The 20,771-nt window shown below is 43.0% G+C and overlaps 1 protein-coding gene across 1 annotated transcript; it reads left to right on the top strand.

Annotated features, from left to right (window-relative positions):
* The first annotated feature begins 374 nt into the window (after nucleotides 1-374).
* On the top strand, nucleotides 375-6,382 carry LOC133890770 (heterogeneous nuclear ribonucleoprotein 1-like). Its single transcript, XM_062331304.1, has 4 exons — nucleotides 375-557; nucleotides 792-1,060; nucleotides 1,198-2,374; nucleotides 5,939-6,382. Exons 2-4 carry the CDS (start codon nucleotides 833-835, stop codon nucleotides 5,950-5,952), a joined length of 1,419 nt encoding a protein of 472 aa, XP_062187288.1. The 5' UTR covers nucleotides 375-557; nucleotides 792-832; the 3' UTR covers nucleotides 5,953-6,382.
* Nucleotides 6,383-20,771: the final 14,389 nt, after the last annotated feature.

Here is a 20,771-nt window from a genome sequence, read left to right as displayed (position 1 = left end):
ACTAAAATCTTCAGTGTCACAATACACTTCCACACTTAATATGTGGTTTTGTGTTACATTGATAAACAAAATCCGTATTTTGTGACATTCCTTAAGTATGTAGTTTTGCGATAGTTTTAATAACTTTCTTCGTAGTTTTTATGAGATTTATTCTTGAAGTCCCAGATGTTTGATCGCCTAGATGGATGATTGAGCCCTTCCAATTCGAGTGGACGGTGGAGATAGATCAGATCTAGCATAACTCGTATATCTTATAATAATATAAAAGTATATATATAATTTTTCTGCCACTCCAAAATAAGTGTACATGGAGGTGGTACCAGCAAAAGTTGCAAAAAGCGAAGTCATTAACGTCGTTTAAACACCGCGAGCTGGTAGCACTCGCTCTCCCACTCAGATTTCATCGAAGCCAAGTAACCTCCCCACCCCCCACCACGCACTCCACCACGCCCTCCTCTTCCTCCCATGCCCACGGCCTCGAGATCTTAGTAGCCAGCGCCGGAGAGCGGCGACGCGGCCCCCGATCCCTCCTCGCCGCCGCCGCCGCCATCCGACCGGTAAGCCTCCCGATCCCCTTCCAGCATGTGCGAGGCTCCGCGTCGCGCCGATCGGTGCCGAACCGCTCCATGGACGGCCGGATCTGGTACGGATCTTCGCGCGGGCGCGCGTATTTCCGCTTTCCCGCCGATCGCGGTGCTGCCTTCATCTCGGATCCAGCGGAGTGGATAAGTTGTTGTTTTGTTCGCATTTTGCGTGGCTGGCTGGTATGAGCTGGATGTGAATTGCTGCAGGGGGAGGAGAGGAGAGGAGAGGAGAGGAGAGGAGGGGAGCGATGGAGGCGGCGGACTACTCCGGGAAGCTCTTCGTCGGCGGCATCTCCTGGGAGACGGACGAGGATCGCCTCCGCGAGTACTTCGCCCGGTTCGGGGAGGTCACCGAGGCCGTCATCATGCGGGACCGCAGCACCGGCCGCGCCCGTGGGTTCGGGTTCGTGGTCTTCGCCGACGCCGGGGTCGCCGAGCGGGTCACCATGGACAAGCACATGATCGACGGGCGCATGGTAATTGCGTTGTACTCCTCCTTGCCGTTTTTTTTCCTGGCTGCTAATGTAGTAATGTGCACTTTTTGTTGGAATTCTGTCGTAAAGCTGTTGTTTTTGTTCACTGTGCTGAGCTGAATTGCCCGTTTGTGATTCAGGTGGAGGCGAAGAAAGCTGTTCCCAGGGACGACCACAGTATCGTGAGCAAGAGCAATGGCAGCAGCATCGGGTCACCTGGACCGGGCCGTACTAGAAAGATATTTGTTGGAGGTCTGCCCTCTAATGTTACCGAGGCTGAGTTCAGAGGGTATTTTGAGCAATTCGGTGTGATAACCGATGTGGTTGTGATGTACGACCACAACACGCAGAGGCCGAGGGGCTTTGGCTTCATCACCTATGATTCAGAAGACGCAGTGGATAAGGCTCTGCACAAGAGCTTCCATGAGCTGAATGGTAAAATGGTTGAGGTCAAGAGGGCTGTTCCAAAGGAGCAGTCTCCTGGACCTGTCGCACGTTCACCTGTGGGAGGGCAGAACTATGGTATGAGCAGGGCTCATAGCTTCCTCAATGGCTTCAACCATGGTTACAACCCGAACCCCGTAGGAGGTTATGGCATGAGGGTGGATGGAAGGTTTGGTCTGCCTACTGGTGCACGAAATGGGCTCACTTCATTTGGCCCTGGTTATGGAATGGGCATGAATATTGAAGGTGGGACAAGTGCAAATTTTGGTGCAAACTCTGGTTTCATCAATAGCTCCAATGGGCGGCAAATAGGTTCGTACTACAATGGTAGTTCAAACAGATTAGCTAATCCTGTTGGGTATCTTGGTCTTACTGATGATTCAGGATCAATACTGAGCTCAATGTCAAGGAATGTCTGGGGTAATGGGAATTTAAACTACATGAGCAACCCTACAAACATGAATGCTTTCGCTTCAACTGGAATTGGGGGCCAAGGAAGTATTACTGGTGACAGTATTAATTGGGGAGGTCTCACTTCTGCCCATGCGATGGGTAGCATTTCAAGCCTTGGGTCAGGGAACCTTGGCCGTGGAACTGGAGATAATAACTTTGGTTTGCCTTCTGGCACCTATGGGAGGACCAATTCAACTGGTACAATAGGCGAACTGTTTTCTGCACCAACCAATACATATGAAGTGAACAACCCAGATACATATGGTAGCAGCTCTATTTATGGTGACACAAACTGGAGGTTCACGTCATCTGAAGTTCACACCCCTCCTTTTGGTCATGATCTTGGAAATGTTGATCCAGATATTAAATCAGATATATCAGCAAGTTACATGGGCGGCTACAATAATCAGCCAAGCAGAGGTCAGTTGCCGTTTCAACATTTTGCTATTAGCTACGCATATATTTTCCTTTCTGTATAAAAGAAATATGTTGCATAATCATTTAGCTATCTCAATGGGTGGGAAACAAATGTCTATTATTCCAGTCAAAAAGTTTCATGGCATGTGCTTAAGCCTGTTGATACAGCGGCATAAACAACAGTCCTTCCTTGTGGAACTCTCTAAATTCCATAAGCAATGCAAGGTCCCCTCCCCCCACCCAAAAAAACATATTATCTGAACTCTGTTAGTTTGTGTTTAACTAAAGCTTGAGTTTTATACCCTTTGTTCCAAGTGATGTTCAACTACATATTCTACAATCGCTAGTTCGCTACCAAATAAAGCTACAAATCATATGGTTCTGGACATAAATCCTATGGCGTATTCGAACCTGACAATGGATTATTGTTACGATCATAACATTATTGGCCTGTATTCCATATGACCATGAAAGGCTTTGACACATCTTAAAAATTAGGATGTCATTCCTTTTACTTTTATCCTGCATCATAGTAGATTTTAGTCATAGTACTATTTCCTTATTCAGGTGTAATTAGTTGTTTTTCGTCATACGCATGTAGTTGTTGTGATATAACAAGATATAATTCTTTTGGGTATTCTCCTGCTTCTTGAGTTGAGTTACATGATTGATAGGAGGCCCCTATTGTAATCAAACTATGAAAGTCACATGTCATATTTGCGCTCACATTTACCATTGAACCGCACACTGTCTGTGCACCTAAAATATACTAGAAGCACTATGAACTTATGGAAGCTTCTAGAACTTTGAGTGATGATGAATAAATCCAATATGTAACACTTGCATTATCCCTTCAATTGACTTGAGATTTCCCTCGATATATTGTCATGCTATTTCAGTGAATATTGTGCTAAGTAAATCAAAGGAAGTGATTCATGTATGATGTTTTCAGCAATCTTGTTCATTTGAACTATATTCAACAATTATTGGACATAGTGCTTGGCGATTTTCTGTGACAAACTTTTTCCTGCTGAAAACTGTGTTTTACTGTTTTGAACTTTTGCTACAACTTTGTTTTGTAGTACCGTACTACAGTCCTGTAGTTGATTGTGTAGTACAGTGTTAGGAATGTGAAGCGCTGTGCTGAACAACAATAGAGTAAAAACAAATAAGAGGAAAAACAAGATCACGGGAAAAGAGAGATAAGTCATGGGCATTTCGGAGGAATATCATGTATACATTTGGGAATTGGCAATTTCGTGAGTGGGAGCAAACCATTTGTCTAGATATGTTAAATACCCATTGTTGCATCATTAATTAATCAGCAGCAGATTGTAGCATGGACATAAGGTCTATCATCCAATTATGGAAAGTAATCTAGAATTTTTTAGTATGTGTCCTGTACACACACACACACACACTATTAATCTATTCTGCAGGTATGCTTACTATAGTTCATGTTTGTGCACACCCTCAGTTACAATCCAAAAAATAGTAGAATTACACTCCACGAGATAGAGAGTTACAACCAAACGTAAAAAAAAAAAAATTGAGTTGCAATTGCTTTATGGATGAATGTAACTTCTAACGAATTCCTTGCCTAATGATGTACAACCTAAGGAACACGATTGTACTTGTAGTACAATCTAAAACGTAACTCCAATCCTTATATATATATATTAATTGTAACTAGTTAGCTTCTTGTGTTGCAATTATATACTTATAGACGTGCGGTTGTAACTGATCTACCTAGCGGATTATAACTGATAGTTTTTTGAGTTGTAACTGAGGGTGTGTGCAGTGGTAAACTATAGTGCGTATATGCGCAGAATAGACTAGCCGTATATGTGTGTGCGTGTGCGCGCTCCTGGGTGTACATACACCCCTCTAATGGGTGTCCAAAAAAGAGTATGTACATCTTAAAAAGTATATACATCTTAGAAGAAAATATTTTATTTATAAAGAAGTATATACATCTCAAAAAATAGTATATACATATCAGGAAGTAGTATATACATCTCAAAAAGTAGTATATACTTCAGTTATAACGGGATCAACTATGGATTAAGCCGGGAGTATGTACTCCCGGGATAAACTATATGTATATGTGCGTGTATGTGTATATATGTGTAAAACCGTGTAGTTGAACATCAAGCAAAACCACAGCACTCGCCATACAATAATTTTCTTACACATGTAAATTATTGTCATTAGTCTGTATTAGAAAACCAGTAGGAGTTAACCAGAGACCAGTCGAGCTATGGCTGATCCTTGCTGATTCTCTTTAATTCATACTAGTCTGCATATCTGTCCAAGCTGAATGTGCATTTACCTACAGATGTCTGTGTATCAACAATACCAAAGCTCTGATTAAAAGAACCTCAGAGACTAGGAAGGATCTGCTACACAGTATTGGGCTATGAGGCGACAAACTAACCATTATGCTGCTCCTTTTCTTTTCTTTTCTTTTTTTTGGTTGTTTTTCACATGAGGAAAAGGGAAACGTGTTAGATTTACTTGAGTATATCTTAATGGTTGATGTTTCTATATTTCTATATTCTTTCATTTGAGTTTAAATAGGTACCTTAGTGGCATCCAATGGGTATGGGTTAGTCATAATTAGGGATCACTGAATCGAGGGCCAATTATTTTTCCTGTTAGGTGTGATTTTTTTACATATTTATTTTATTGTGGGAATTATTCATGATTAGAGCACACCAAATTGTGGGTCGGATGATTTTTTGTGTGGGATATTTCTATCATATTTTTCTGTTTACTTAGCAGCTGTAAAACACCCAGTATTATTTTTATTGTATAATAGAGGCCACTGTTCATCAAGATGCAGATATTAAGTGCAAGAAGCATCAATTTATTAGACAACTTAGTATATTCTATTCCACCTAGAGCACAATTTTGGATCATTTGTGTTGAAAACCTATTGTGGATTTCTGATAGCATTTTCATTTCTTATATTTAATTGTTTTAAACTTGTCAATTTTATTTTGTGGTTCAATGAATTTAATATTGTTGCTATCTGTTGCTATTAAAAAAAATGAGAACTTTGATGTGCTTAGCCAATTCTGTACCTGGCTAAAAACGCCATCAAAGTAAATATTATTGAAGGATACCAAAGGAGCATGATCCTACAAAATCTTTTTCTTTCCATAAAAAAGAGGGCCTAGTAAGATCATAAAGTTGATTCAATGAGACTTGAGTCATCTTGTTCTAGCTCAACTAGTGTTGTAGAGCTGTATTGTTTGGCTTTTAGTTTTGACAAAATGCTCACTGGGCTGTCGTCTCATGAATAGGTCATTTGGTCAGATGCATTGTCCGTTTTTGAACATTATTACATTTGTAATTTGTTGCATCAACAGAAAACTGTATCTATGTCTTGTTTCTAAATGAATTAAGTCTGGGTGCACTGCACAAGTACCTTTTTTATGATGTTATACTTTACTAATTAATCCTTGACCTGAGATACATGCTCCTTTTTGTTCTTGAAACATATATTAAAGGACAGGTATCAAACTTTTCCTTCTAACAATGATTTGTTGTGTACTTTTGCAGGCATCACTTCCTAGGGAGAGTATTATTATATACACATATGACTGGGGATAGATGGAACACCCATTCTATTAGGCATTCACGTGCATGACTGTGAATTGGTGATTTCAGTTTAATATACAGGTCAGTTACTTGTTTCTAGCTAACCAGAGAGGTGTTTGTTTACGAGCACCAACGTGCTAGAGGAGCGGATACAACAAACATTTTGTGAAGGTTTCAGATTTTAGTTCAATTTCTACGTGTATTAGGTCTTTTGATTTTTTTTTTCAACGAGATGTGCAGTGGTGATCGCGGCACATATGTTTAGAGGTGTTCCAACATAAGCTGGAAATCTGTATACGGATGAATATGTATACAAAAAGGAATGCTGTATTATCTTGCCCATTTATGACTACAGTAGCTCCCGGTTGTTTTCAGTCTGTTTTTAATCATTCCATTTGTACACTAGAGATTTGGTTGACTTGCTCGTGAAACTATTGGGGGTGCCAACCAAAAGTACATTCATGTGGTGTGGTGTTTTCTCCCTTTTCTGCCACATGTATGCTTTTGTTTTTCTTTTGTCGTAGATCTTTGGATCTGATTATGCATATTCTGCATCTGCACATTATTGTTATTCCCACCAACATCTGCACAGTTAAGTCAAATGCCGCTTTTTGTAGCTTTAGTAGGTAGTATTTGGGCGTGTCATTCCTTCAGTTCTCATCCTCTGGAAAGTAACAGTAACTTTGTGTCTCATGTGAATGTGGACTCCTGGACGGAGCGTCCTTTTAACTTTTAAGTAGTTAAAAACAATAAACTAAATCTAATTTCTCTAGAAAATATCAGTTCATAATTTTGCATGTAGAGATGTTTTGCTTCCTGAACATGATTTCCACCGAAGCTTTCACATCATGACTTTCTGACACCGATCACATGTAAGGTGCGGCGCCTTAAGAGATGGGAAGGGAAATTATATACGAGGGCTGTCGGATCTTGGCACGGCAGGCGTCGTTTGCCGCGGCTTGAGCAGGTCTGCCGTCTTGCCCAACCAGCCCCTCTGCCTCAGTTTGTTGGGTCACCGCTCGTACAGGCAGAGGCCGCCAGTGTCATGGACCCAGGGAATCACAGCACACAAATCACACACCAACACTCGAAGTAACCCAATTCGGAAGTTCACTGTTACACCAACAGATCACACGGTCCAGGTATAAATGGGAAGAAGAGGAAGTAAGACTGGGAAGAGCAAGTAGACCGGGAAGGGGAGAGAGCGGGGGACTGGGATCAGAGAGAGAGCCGGGGAGGAAGAAGTCTGGAGGAAGGAGTTCTGATTTCATCGATGAGCTGGCCACTCGGTATTTGCTTCTTTTTTTAGACTTGTCCCTAAGTGCATGGCCCCACTTGGTAGCCGGATGCCCTGTACGTGACATTTCTTCCTCAAAATTCGGTTTGCCCTCAGCCGATATCACGATGAAACTTGTGACACCTGACATTCACAGCTCTCGCGTCCAGTGTATCAAGAGCATGGGGTGACCAGATGGTTGAAGATGTACTATTCGGAGTAGGGGTGTAAATGCGATGGATATTTTCCGACCGTCCGAAGGGGTTCTAAGCAAATATAGAGTGACTGATATCTGTGTCCGACACTATCCGTCTGTATTTGATATGATATCCAAAGTTTCCGAATGTTAGGTGCTACGAGAAAATCTATTACGATTTCACTTAAAAATATGATAATATATAGATAGATTATCACATATATGTAGACAGATAATATTGAATAATCTTGTTTTCACATCTCATCAATCACTCTATCGCTGTGCTCACTTTGATTACACCACTATACTGTTTAATGTGATGTGTGGAGATGCAAATGAAGTGAAAAATTTCTATCTATCCGACCATCCGACCGCCCAAAGGGGTCTGAAGTAAATGAGATGATCGATATCCGTGTACGACACTGTTAAATACTATCCGTGTCCGATTTGACTCTGAGAAAAAAGTGAGATAGGATATAGGATCAGCGATATCTGTCGGTACCCGATCCGACTGCACCCACACTTGGGAGTGCCCAGGTCAGTAGGAACTGCAATTGCTCCAATGCCATCCTCTTCTTCTTCTTCAAAATCGAAATCCAATTCATCTCCTATAGAAACTGCTACCTAAACATTATGTTCCTGACCTAATTCAATGGATAGACTTGATTATGATTTTAGATAACGCGTCATGCCGATAGAAACCCCATATTTGACCAATCCATCACATTGCACTACCTCTTGGTTTGCATCATCAGTTACTTCCTCCAGAAGGTCCATGTGGTGAAACAGTGGTACCTGGCGGAGCACCTCAGGCAGGTCCTAGAGGATGCGGCACTCGTCCACGCCACGCGTTGCAGCACACCACTGGCCGCTAAGCACAAAGATGATGTTGGCGGAGGAGTAGCGGACATGCCGAGTGCCGACATCTTCACGTAGAAGTCGTCGTGGTGAGGGGCACCCATGATGTGCTGGTGCAGCAAACACGCACACTGCAACTAGTTGAGCGGGTCATCGCGACAGAGGCCATCGAACATGACACGCTTGTGCGGGGTAGTGGTCGCGCCATTCCATCGAACGGTTAGAGGTTGTCGTCCTGTGGAACTTGGTGGTGACCACGAAGAGGTAGAAGTCACAGTGGTGGCATGACATTGAACACCTAACCAGCATGGTCGATGGGTGCTCAACAGTGATGGCGCGGAAGAAGACGACATGGCACTCCTCCTCAAGAAGCACCGTGATGCGATCGGTGATGTTGAAGCCACGCAACATCAGGTTGGGCACCGCATCCTTCTCTATCTCACCCCCACACATCACCTTCAGCAACACACATGAGTTAGTAGGTGTGTGGAACACATGTTCCAGACCGGATGCGGTGCGTGAGGCGAGCAGTGCAGCTGGCACGCAGAATAGGAAGCTGCCCGCATCGGAGAGACCAGTGGTGACGTACAGTTCTGCTCCTAACTACGCTCACTCCCAACCGAGGTCACCGCACTCCACGACATCGACCACCCATTTTATCGAACAAGTGGTGGGCGTCTTGTTGCTGTTGTTCCTCGGTGGTGGAAACAACTGGTGCATCATTGCGAGCATTGCCAGCGTGACAATACCCATCCCTCGACCTGACACTGCAGTCTTCTCAACTCCCCTTTGATCAGAGAGCAGCATTGCTGCGAGCTGCTCTTCAGAGCCTTTTTCCCATGGCAGCGTTAGTGGAGACAGTGAGAGCTCGATGGCGGTGGGTGTGTTGATGAGGCCACTATGGAAGATGACCCGCAACAGTGGATGATGTTGGAGATGGAGTAGACGTCGACGAATGCGATGGCCGCCCATGCCACGGACGCTCACTATTTCATCCACGAGCGTACTAGGCGCTGTGCTCGATGCACTGGGTGGCGCAGCGACAGCGAGTTCAGTGGCCTGGGCCCTTGCTACGGTCGTTGAAGCAGGTGAAACACAACGGTGGCTACTGTCTTCGTCGTGGCCAATGACAGTGCTTGCGCTGGAGTCAGTGTCGTTGTAACCGTCGCGATAGTCAGCTTTACAGAGGAGGAAGGCACCGAAGTCGTGGTTGTAAGCGTTGGGGTCAAAAGCGGCGCATACACGATGCTCAATCGGCAACCGTTGTGATCATGGAGAGCTTCGCAAGCTCGCACGACGTTGCAGAACCACTGGAACACGACGAGGGCCTCCACCATGCTTCCATTGCACACCATATGCTTCCATTGCACACCATAGTTACTTGAACCTTCTACGCGCCGAATGGGCTGAACACCCGTTGGAGCACCTCCGTGGTGACCGGGTAGAGCATGAGTCTCACCTGGACATGAAGAACCATTCTACTGAAGCTTCGATCGGTATCCATGACTACGAAGATGATGTTGGCTCTGATACCAAGTGTCATGGACCTAGAGAATCACAACACACAAATCACACATGAACACTCGAATCAACCCAATTCGGAAGTTCACCGCTACACCAACAAATCACATGGTCTGGGTACAAATGGGAAGAAGAGGAAGTAAGACTGGGAAGAGCAAGTAGACTAGGAAGGATAGAGAGTAGGGGACTGGGATCAAAGAGAGCAGGGGACTGGGATTAGAGAGAGAGAGAGAGAGAGAGAAAGAGAGAGAGAGAGAGAGAGAGAGAGAGAGCCGAGGAGGAAGAAGTCCGGAGGAGGAAGGAGTTCTTCTGATTTCATCTATGAGCTGGCCACTCGATGTTTGCTTCCTTTTTGTAGACTTGTCCCTGAGTGCATGGCCCCACTTGACAGCCGACTGCCCTGTACGTGACAGCAAGGTGTCGCTCATGCCATATCCTGTGGCTTTTGGTTGGCTTGTGCACATGTGCACGCATGGATGAGACTGATGGGTTGTCCAGTTATTTTGAGGGAAAGCTATCCAACGAGTTTATTGATAATTAAACACAAATTACATCGTTCACAAGTTTCCTCAGAAGAAATCTAGGAGGATCATCATCCCAATTACAAGACAACTTATTTAAGAAACTAAACCTTGCCACTTCATGAGCAACTATGTTTACATCTCTTGAACAATGTAAAAAATCTGACTTTCCCTCTACACAATCAAAAAAGACTGCCACCGCAGCATTCCATCATTGGTCATTGCCATCACATGCAGAGGTCATTTCCATCGAGTCAGACTCTGTCACAACTCTATTACATCCCATTCTATTTGCTAGTAGCAACCCATCTCTCATAGCTATCGCCTCTACCATGGCTGCAGTTGCAACATGTAGAAGAAAGGTGAACGATGTAGCAATGTAATTAGGTGTGTAATCCCGTAGAATAGCACCACTCGCCCCCGCTTCATCTTCTTTAAAGAATGTGGCATCAACATTCACCTTGACGTACGACGATGGCGGTTTGGTCCATTGTTTAATATGTACAACAAAGGGCTGACTTTTAGAAATTGTGATACCAAAGATGGACAACACACATTTAGAAATTGGAGGAACAGGCTCAGCTTATACTTTTTGTCTTCTAATCCACCAGATATACCAACAAGCCACTGCAATTGTCTGCTGCATGTGGCATTGGGGCGCCCCTGGCATCATCTGGTCCGGCAAGCATAAGAGGTGTTCAAGAACAACCGAGCTAGAACGATCGACCCCTATCGCCATAGTGATAATATCTTCGATGTTTAGAGCTCTCCAGATTGCAGCCGCATGTTCACATTTGAATAACATATGCATGAGATCCTCTGCTCCATGTGTACAGAGTGGACAAGCTCCACTAGTGCCAATGTGGTGGTTAGCAAGCGTTGCCATCACAAGAACGACTCCTTGTAGTACTCACCAGCAGAAAATTGTGACATTGCTTGGAGCCTTCAACTTCCATAGCTTTTTCCAAACCGGTGTAGGTCTCGATGTGCCAGGGCTCCGCATGCCAATCTGATCTCCTCCGAATTGATGTCTCCATTTCAAATGGTATGCCAACCTAACACTAAACAGTATAGACTTTGTGTTGTGCCATACAACAAAATCTTCAAAGGCATTGAAATTTAAGGGTATCTGCAGTATTCTGTGAACATCAATAAGGTTGAAACTAGTATGAAGCAAGTCTTCATCCCATTTACCTATCTCTGGGACAATTATCTCATTAACTGTAGTAATAATAGTTCCCGTTCTAGGAGTAGAGATCAATATGTTTGGGCTCGAAGGAATCCAAAGATCACTCAAAATATTAATTTTTTTTACCATTGCCCACTTTCCAAATAAGACCCCTCTTGAAAGTATGAATACATGAGACAATACTTCGCCATGTAAATGAAGAGCCCTTCCGGCCTAATATCACCATGAGGATAGTATTTTGATCGAAGGACACGAGCACAAAGTGACTCTGGTTTAGAAATTAGCCTCCATACCTGCTTAGATAGCATCGCCAAATTAAAAGAGTGTAAATCTCGAAAATCCATTCCTCCTCCTTTTGTTTTGGAAAACACATTTTCCACCATGCGAACCAATGCAGTTTCCTACCATTATCATCATCTCCCCACCAAAACTGGGCTATAGAATGCATTATCTTCTTACAAACTCCCTTTGGAATTTTAAAAATAGACATTGCAAACATGAGAATTGATTGAGCCACAGCTTTCAAAAGTATTTCTTTTCCTCCCAACGACAATTGTTTCTCCTTCCATCCCACCCAATTTTTGACACACTCTCATGGATATGCATAAAACAATCACTCCTATCAGTGCCCACCAAGGCTGGTAAGCCTAGGTACTTATCAGATAGGGCCTTCATATCAATATTCAATTCTTGGCAAATATCCACTTTCATATCAACAGATGTATTTGGGCTAAAGAAGATGCTTGATTTTGCAACACTTACCAATTGTCCTGAATTTGCGCAGTAAGTATCCAACACTTGTCGTATGGAAGTTGCATTATTCAAATCTGCCTTCATGAGTATAAGAGAATCATCAGCAAAGAGTAAGTGAGACACTGATGGTGCATTCCTGCCCAGTCTTATCCCATCTATGCTACCAACTTCTTCTTCAAACAACAACATACTAGATAGAGCCCGCACTGAGCAAAAATAGATTAAGGGACAGAGGGTCTCCCTATCTCAATCCTCTAGTTGGCACAAATTGATCTGTCTCCTAGTTATTAAATCTGACTGTGCACTTTACCGAGGTAACACACGCCATGATCAAATTTACCCATTTAGCACCAAAGCCAAGCATCATGTTCCTCAAGAAAACCCATTCAACTCTGTCATATCCTTTTTGCATGTCCAATTTGACTACGCATAAGCCCGTTTGCCCCGCTCTTTTATTCTTTATTGTGTGCCCATTCATAAGCAACAAGGATATTATCCGTAATAAGTCTTCCCAGGACAAAAGCACTTTGGATTTGAGAAATTACCTCCGGAAGAATCTGTTTTAGTCTAAATGACAACAATTTGGAGATAATCTTGTAAATGACATTACACATACTGATCGGCCTGAATTGTGTAATTAGCTCTGGGTCATCTAGCTTTAGTATTAAGGGCCTATTTGGTAGAGCTCTTCCTGATCTAAATTCTCTGCGGAGAGTGATTCTCTGAGGGAAGTGATTCTGTGACTGAAAGTGATTCTCTAGAATAAACTATATGGAGGAAGTAATTTTGTGCGAGAAGTGAATAAGGGGAAACTGCATTTTTCAGCTCCATAGCTTCTAGTTCATTTCAGAGAATCACTCCCACGGATTCCACTCAGTGAGCTAAAAGCTGAAAGCTACTATTTGGCAGAGCTCCCCCTGATTCTAGCCGAGAAGCTGCTCTGAAAGCTCTACCAAACAGGCCCTAAGACAACTGTTGTATTGTTCCATCCTTTCGGGATCATGCAATTATTTATAGCATGGAGGACTTCCTGCGTTATCTCTTCTCCCACAATATGCCAAATTTTCTTGTAAAATATACATGAAGTTCATCAGGCCCAGGGGCTTTTAGGTTTGTAATACTTAAATATGCTTTTTTTAACATCATCAGCCGTAAATGGTGCCATCAACAAATCATTCATCGCTGCACTCACTTTTGGCTAAACCTTCTCCAGAACTATAGGGTCTGTGTCTAAAATCTTCGACGTAAACAGGTTGATAAAATAGTTAAGAACAATGGAGTTTAGAGCACCCACACCTTCAACCCAGTCTCCCTGATCATTCTTTAATTTCTTGATGAAAAATTTTCTTTTTTCTGGCAGTCGCAAAGCTGTGGAAATAAGATGCATTTTTGTCCTCACTTCTAAGCCAGTTTGCTCCCGATCTTTGCTACCAGTATATTTCCTCCTGCTCTAGTAAGCGTTCAATCAACGCTGCCAGTTCTTTTTTACGCTCTTCATTTTGATTGTTCATTGGGCCTCTCATTGTCTGCTCGAGGTCCTTCTGGGCTTGCCGCAATATCTTTCTTGGGCTTTTAAGCACCCGATTGTCCCATGGATGGAGGTCTGCATGGACCCTTGCTAGTTTGTTCAGCACTCCACCTGCATAGTTGACGTGATGTTCCCATGCATTCCTAACCTCAGTAGCAAAATTCCCCTCACTGAACCACCTTGCTTCAAACTGTTGCATCTCCCGAGTCCTTGATGTCATGTCAGCCTCATGGTATTTTGTGTCCAATAGCAGAGGCTTGTGGTTGCTATGGTTTGGTCTCAATGATTAGTTTTTTTTGTGTGAGTACTCTTGATGCGTGAGTGGGCTACGTGCCTTTGTTGTAACATCCCGAGTTTTAACATTTAGAGTATATCAAAATTCACTCATTTTATTTTTTTTAATTATTTAAACCATCATAAAATCAAGGAAATATATATTTGAATATATATATATATATATACATGTATGTATATATTCAAATATATTATTTTAGCTAAGTATTCCAAAGATCATCAAATTAATTTATAATTTATCCCCCTGTAATAATTAGAATCCTATGCATTTTGGTTTAATTATTTTTATAGTTCTTTGAGTGGAGATTTGAATTTGAATGTCTCTCAAATTCAAATATTTTCTTAGATTCTTTTTCCGTTCAAATCCAAATTGAATTCAAATCTTTTGAATTCAAACCTCTCCCAAAGTTAGAACTTCAAATCCAAATCATAATTCAAATTACTCTTATTTGAATTTATGCCAAACCAAAACCCAATTTCAAAACAAAATTCAAATGCTTCCATTTGAATTTAACACCATCAATGAATCCATTTATCCTTCTCGGGCCGCCTCCCTTCTCTTTTGTTTCTGCACTAGCCCACAAGCCCGTCGGCTTGGCTCACCTCTCCACTTCTCCCCCCGCGCGCCTGGCCGCAACGCCTCCCCAGCCAAACACCGCGCGCATTTGCCCAACCCACGCACGTGCAGCAAGCCAGCCCAGCACGCACTTGGTCCAACCGATGCGAGGACAACCTGCCCACGTGTTAGCCATCCAGCCGCACGCCTTTCCCGTGTGCTCGTCGCTCTTCTCCCTCCTCTAGGCACGTCGTCACGCTATCCAAAAGCCGTCGCCATTTTCCTTGCCATCAAAGAACTGCTACTTTCTCACCACCCACTCCTCTCTCCCGCTCTCTCTCCCTCTCTCTGCTCTCAGCGCACGCAAGCCAAGGCTTGATGCCCGATCGACTTTGGCTTCTACCGCATGCGCATGGTCGGTGCAGAGCTACCATGCCGCACGATTTAAGGTGGGTGCCACCTTGCCGCTGCCCTGTTCATTGAGACATTGAGTTGCCCATCTCTCTGTGCTCCCTCTCTCTTTAACATCCTTTTTCCCCTTTGCCCCCAAATCTTCCGCCACCCATTTTCTTCATCACCGCCATTGAGCCACCATTGTAGATGCACCACCACCTTGCTCTGCTAGCCACCACTACCTCTGCCGTCACCCTAGTGCACGCGTCCATAGAGCAGCTGCTGCAGTAGAGCAGAGCGACTGCACAGCTGAGTGCCCGCAAGCACTCACACCATGCAGCCATGTTGTCATCGTGAGCATCCACAACTGACTGCTCTCCCCACCTGATCACAAGTGAGCTCCTTTCACCCTTTGCCACGGTCTTCCTGCTTCGTGGGACGTCCCAGCTGTGTTGACCCGCCTTCGAGTGGTATAGACTAGCCTGAGAGCTTGCGCCACCACCGCAGTTGTTGCCGCTGACCGCGCTCCATCTTCCTCTTGGTGTTTGGTAAGGCTAGGGAGCCCAGTAGACCATAGGTCACCATCAGTTCTTGTGCAGGGGCTAGAACATGGTAGAAGCAGAAGGGGAGGTGCTGCCCAATTTTTGCAGCTGCTATGGCCATCTGTGTCCGTCAATTGGGCCTGCTCCGGTGATCGATTGGCGTCGATGCCCTGCAAGATGGGTTCGTACCGACATGTAGATCCCCGGTCACCTAGTTTTATTATGGGGTGGCACCGAGAGCTCAACTCTGGCGAGGTTACCGCCGTGATTTCTCACCACTAGTCCTTCCCCTTTTCTCTGCTCCACTCCATCTAGCGATGCGTGTGCGCATGCGCTGTGGCTGCGTCAGTGATAGCGACCGCGTTGGCCAAGCTCGGCCTGACTATTGGCAAGTCGACCCGCTAGCACGATCTGCTGACCAGCCCAACGTTTGAGGCCATGTCCCCATGGGCCAACCCGACTGCTAAAGCCTGCGAAGCCAGACGGCCCGACCCCAATGACCACCATTGTGTAAGCCCATCCCAGGCCCAGATCCAGGCCCAAGCCCAAGCTTAAGCCTAGATCCAGTCAAACCTGGGTACTATACAGTGGGCCCAATATTGTTCAATGGGTCCCACTCATAAATAGTACTATTTTCCTTTTCCGACCAATCTTTCGAGAGGCTTAACTCGTCCATTTTAACTCAGATCTCGGCAATTCTTCTGTCGATATTCCTCTAAAATCATAATTTATCTATCTCCCTGCCAAATCTTATAATTTTGGAGCTCTTGTAATTTTCTTGTTTGGTATTTATTTCGTGTCACATCGTTTAACCTAGATTTAGATTTCATCTTTTAGTAAATAAAGTTGACTTTAGATAATTAAATAATTATGTTTAGGTTATAATCACATATGTTAACCTAGTTCTAGTGTAGGAATAATCCTTATGTTAATTAAGAATAGTTATTAGAATAACTAAAGAATTAATCTTTTAATTAATGTTTAGAATAGATTATTAATTCATGCTTTAGTCTCTAAGTTTAATCTTAGTATAATTAATGTAATAAGTTAACTAGTGTAGCTGCTAGATAAATAAATATTAGTCATTAGAACATAATAGAATAATTCAACGTTGGCAATTAATTAAGTAAATACCCTTTTAATAAGCAATAATTAGATTTAAAGAATAGTTTAATCTAGTTAATTAATTACATAAATACTTTTACGATAGCAATAGCTTAATTAGAGTGGCAATTAAGCAACACTAGGTAATTAAGAATGTTTACTAGATAACCTTGGTTTAGTTCTATAGATTAGAATAATCAATCGACACTTAAGCACATATAATCACCTAGAGTTATACTTACATATACATGTATACATGCTCGTATACATATATAGACGTAAGTATCACACGTAGGTAGGTATATGTCTGTAAAATGCACTCACCTACACGTAGGTAGTGTTAGGATTTGTTGAGTACCTTCCGTACCTACTTTCAGATTGTTGAGATTGAGATCAACCTCGACCCATATGAAGTTGAAGAGAAGAATACTAAGGTCGCGTTCGCACCCGAGTTGCCTGTGGTATTGAGTTGTTTCGCTTTGTGCTGCTTTGTTCTGCTATAGGCTCTTCTGCTTGGCTGATATGCCGTGGATCCTGGTCCACTAGATCATTATCAACTCTTTTTAGGTAATTATTTTATTCGAAGTATGTATTTGATATCATTATGTTGAATTCTATGTGTATTAGCTACTTGATCAAGTGAGTGCTATAGGAGGCACACGGGAGCATGAGGACGGGGTCCTGACATTTGTGTTGGGCTATGTGCCAGTGTGGTGGGCTAAGTGCCCCTATTTTTATATACACTAGCATGGAGCCGCTGAATTGGTCCCATATTGACCAGATTAAAACTTGAAAACTTGCGGGATGGATAGTATTTTCCCCAGAGCCAACAACCATAATTAATTACTAAACCTCAATCTTATTCCATGGTTTTAAACTGCGGGTTACACCAAATTTCACTGCATTGAAAATTGGCTTTCTGCTGAAAACTAAAGCCCTATGGCCTTGTCTTTAATTTATCTCAAAGCATCTATCAAACCTTTTGGGTAGTGTTAGGGCTTCCTGAGTATCTTTCGTACTCAAACTTGCTTGTTGAATTGAGATAAAGAAGCCGAAGCATGAGTATGATGATGAAACATAAAAGATTAAGGCTATGTCCACACTCAAGTTGCCTATGCTATTGGGCTTAACGAGTTTTCCACTATTTTTAGGATCAGTTTAAAGATAGACCAGTATCCATACTATATATTGAGCTAGGAACAATCTCAATATATAGGGTCTTCATAGATGATAAACAAAATACAATTTCATAACTTAACGTAAATACTCACTATTACAGAGGGGACAATCAAGGGTCAAAACACAAATAAATATTGTAGCTAGCAGAGTCTTCTTAATCTCCCATTCCTGCAGGCAGTCGATGTAGAGCACCACCTTAGAAATCCTCATAATCTTCCCTGACTGAGCAATATGGTTATAACAAGTGTGAGTACGTCTCGTACTATGCAAGTTGTGGTAAAATAATGTAACGAAGGCATTAACATAAATAAGACTTACATGGACTTATTTGCATAAAGGCAGAATTTAACCAAAACATTTAATAAAAGCAATAGTAGTTAACGGAATAAAAACAACATCAAGAATTAACTTTCTTGACTTAAACCACCTCAAACATGGCTCCTGCAACCATGAATGAACTACCAACCAAAGCTATCTAACACTAGTGTATTCTAATCACGTGTGGCATTCTTCGCTGCTCATGATCCTAAACATGACTGATTAATCAGTTTTACACTTTGCATAGGTTGTACACTTTATCCAGAAGACGTGATTAAACTCTTTTGCCGGTACTCGTCGGTACCTTAGACACTTTCGAGGTGTGCACCGAGTTGACCACTGCAAGGCCTTTACAAAGTTTTCTCCCAACTAGTGTCTACCCGCTAAGGTTCCATTGCTGCATGACACAATAACCTCAACAATGGAAGCCCCCTATTGCGCCATACGCCATATGGTTCTAGAGAAATTCTATCCGTTCCTCATTCCACCCCCTGGTCTACACTATATTGGGAGAGAACTAATTAGTCAGCCAAGCCTGTCTCATACGAGGCTTGTGGTTGTACTGTAAAGCTTGATCCGATCGCACCATTAACTGGTCCTTAATAGAATTAAGCAAGACTACGGTCCACCTGCCCTTGGTAACCAACCCAACCTCTTGCTCAATTCCCTAGTCCATGTTGCAAAAATATTATCACCAATTTTATCTTATGTTGCATAGAACTATTATCAAAATTATTATACCAGTGTGATCCTACTCCCAAGCATGGTTAAACAATTCTACCCTTGAACCCACCAAAACTGAGGCGACAAGGTATATATGAGAAAACTAAGGTATAGCTTAACTTGGGTTTCCCATCTACAACTATAAGCATGAACTTTATAAAACAAAAAATCATTTAGAAACCTAGGATCAAAATGACTTAAGGACAACTTGCATTCACCCTGTTGCTCAACGGCATCCTCGAGCTCCTGGTCCTAGAAACTTGCAACTCCTCCTCCTGGACGTCAGCGTCTAATTGCAAATTAAAATAAGTCAATAAACACCAAGAACAAAGAAAAAGCCAAAAACACACAAAACAACTCAATTTATTATTTTTTAGATTTTTGGTGAATTATTGGCGAAGGAAACGATTAGATCAGAGTTGTAACAATGGAGATATGGCTTAGAAGGGTGAAAGAAGGGTGTAGGAATTTTCCTAGAATTTTCTAGAGGCTTCTGATATTTTACGTGATTTATTTGGATTTTCTTGCAATTATTTGGAATTAAAAAGGATTTTTAGGAATTAAATAAACTCTAAAATAATTAAAACAGATTATTCAGAATTATTTTACTAAAGGAAACTCATTTTCTGTTTTATCATAATTGTTTCCTATTTTTCTAGAATTAAAAACATTATAGAAAACCTATTTACACATTAAACCAATTATTTCAGAATTAATAAAAAATTCCTAATTTTCAATTAAGAAAGCCCTATTTTCAGATTTATCCAATTTTATGAATTATTTTTACACGAAAAAAGATTGTTATGACGTTAGCCTGACATCAGCAGAAGAAATAAAGAAAAAGAGGAAATAGGGGGGGGGGGGTGTGATGTGGCCTCACCACGTAGCATTATGGGGATGAGCATTATGGGGATGATGTGGCCATCCCATATGGCTAGCTGATTGGGCGGGCGTACTGGTACGAAGGGTTTTTAATTGTGGCCGCTGATGGATGATCAGATGGTGGGGATCGTGTGTACCTAAGATCCGGTGAGAAGGGTGGTGATGACGGTGCGCCTCGGAAACTCGCTAGAGTTGAGCTCCGGTGGACGGTATTTGATGGCATGCGGTGGAACATGGAGAGGGGATGACGATGAACCCGTTTGGGGGACACGTCAGTGTCAGGTGGCTTGGCGATGGCGAGAGACGATGACGGAAGCTCAACGGCGGCTAGAGGGCTCTCGGGCGGCGCTCCTGCTTTGGAGAGCGAGGGAATCGACTGTGGGGTGGTTTGGGATGGCTGTGAGAGGGGGGGGGGGGGTCTCGGGGTATTTATATGCAGGGGAGTGGATTTGAGTTCGAGTGAGGCGCGGCGGCCGGCGAGGAATTTGCGATTTGTTTCCTTCTTCCTGTGCTTCAATTCCATCGATATGTCGTTGTAGTTTCCATGTACGCAAGATTGATGCGGGACGGTTGCCGATGTTGGGCATGATGCGGAGGGCAAAAAGGGGAAGGAGTCAAGGAGATCGAGAGAAGGAAGGAAAGTCCAACAGGTTGAGACAGCGTGGTAGGGAGAGAGAGAGGGGGCAGGCAACATGGTGTGGGCTGGTGTGATTGTGGCCTGAGGTGCGGAGCGCGGGGAGGTGGAGCAAGTCGGGCCCGCGGGAGAAGAGAAGGGGAGGGAGGTGGGCCGGTTGAGCAGGCCGGATTGGGCCTGGAACAGGTTCTCTTTTTATTTCTTTTGTTTTTTTTTCCTTTTGTTCCACATTTTCTTTAATTGATTTATTCCTTTGAGGAAAAGCCTTGGTGACAGAATTGAGGTGTTACAACTGTTTAGTTCTCCTTCAATTGAATGGTTGTCTGT

The sequence above is a fragment of the Phragmites australis genome, chromosome 14, assembly GCF_958298935.1.
Source record: "Phragmites australis chromosome 14, lpPhrAust1.1, whole genome shotgun sequence".
NCBI classification, from domain to species: Eukaryota; Viridiplantae; Streptophyta; class Magnoliopsida; order Poales; family Poaceae; genus Phragmites; species Phragmites australis.
This window is presented reverse-complemented; position numbering and strand designations above follow the sequence as displayed.

Excerpts from the sequence above, each read along its gene's own strand:
- LOC133890770 (XM_062331304.1), top strand. The coding sequence starts at position 833 with ATGGAGGCGGCGGACTACTCCGGGAAGCTCTTCGTCGGCGGCATCTCC. Across the intron at positions 1,061-1,197 it reads ACATGATCGACGGGCGCATG|GTGGAGGCGAAGAAAGCTGT; the intron begins GTAATTGCGTTG and ends TTTGTGATTCAG.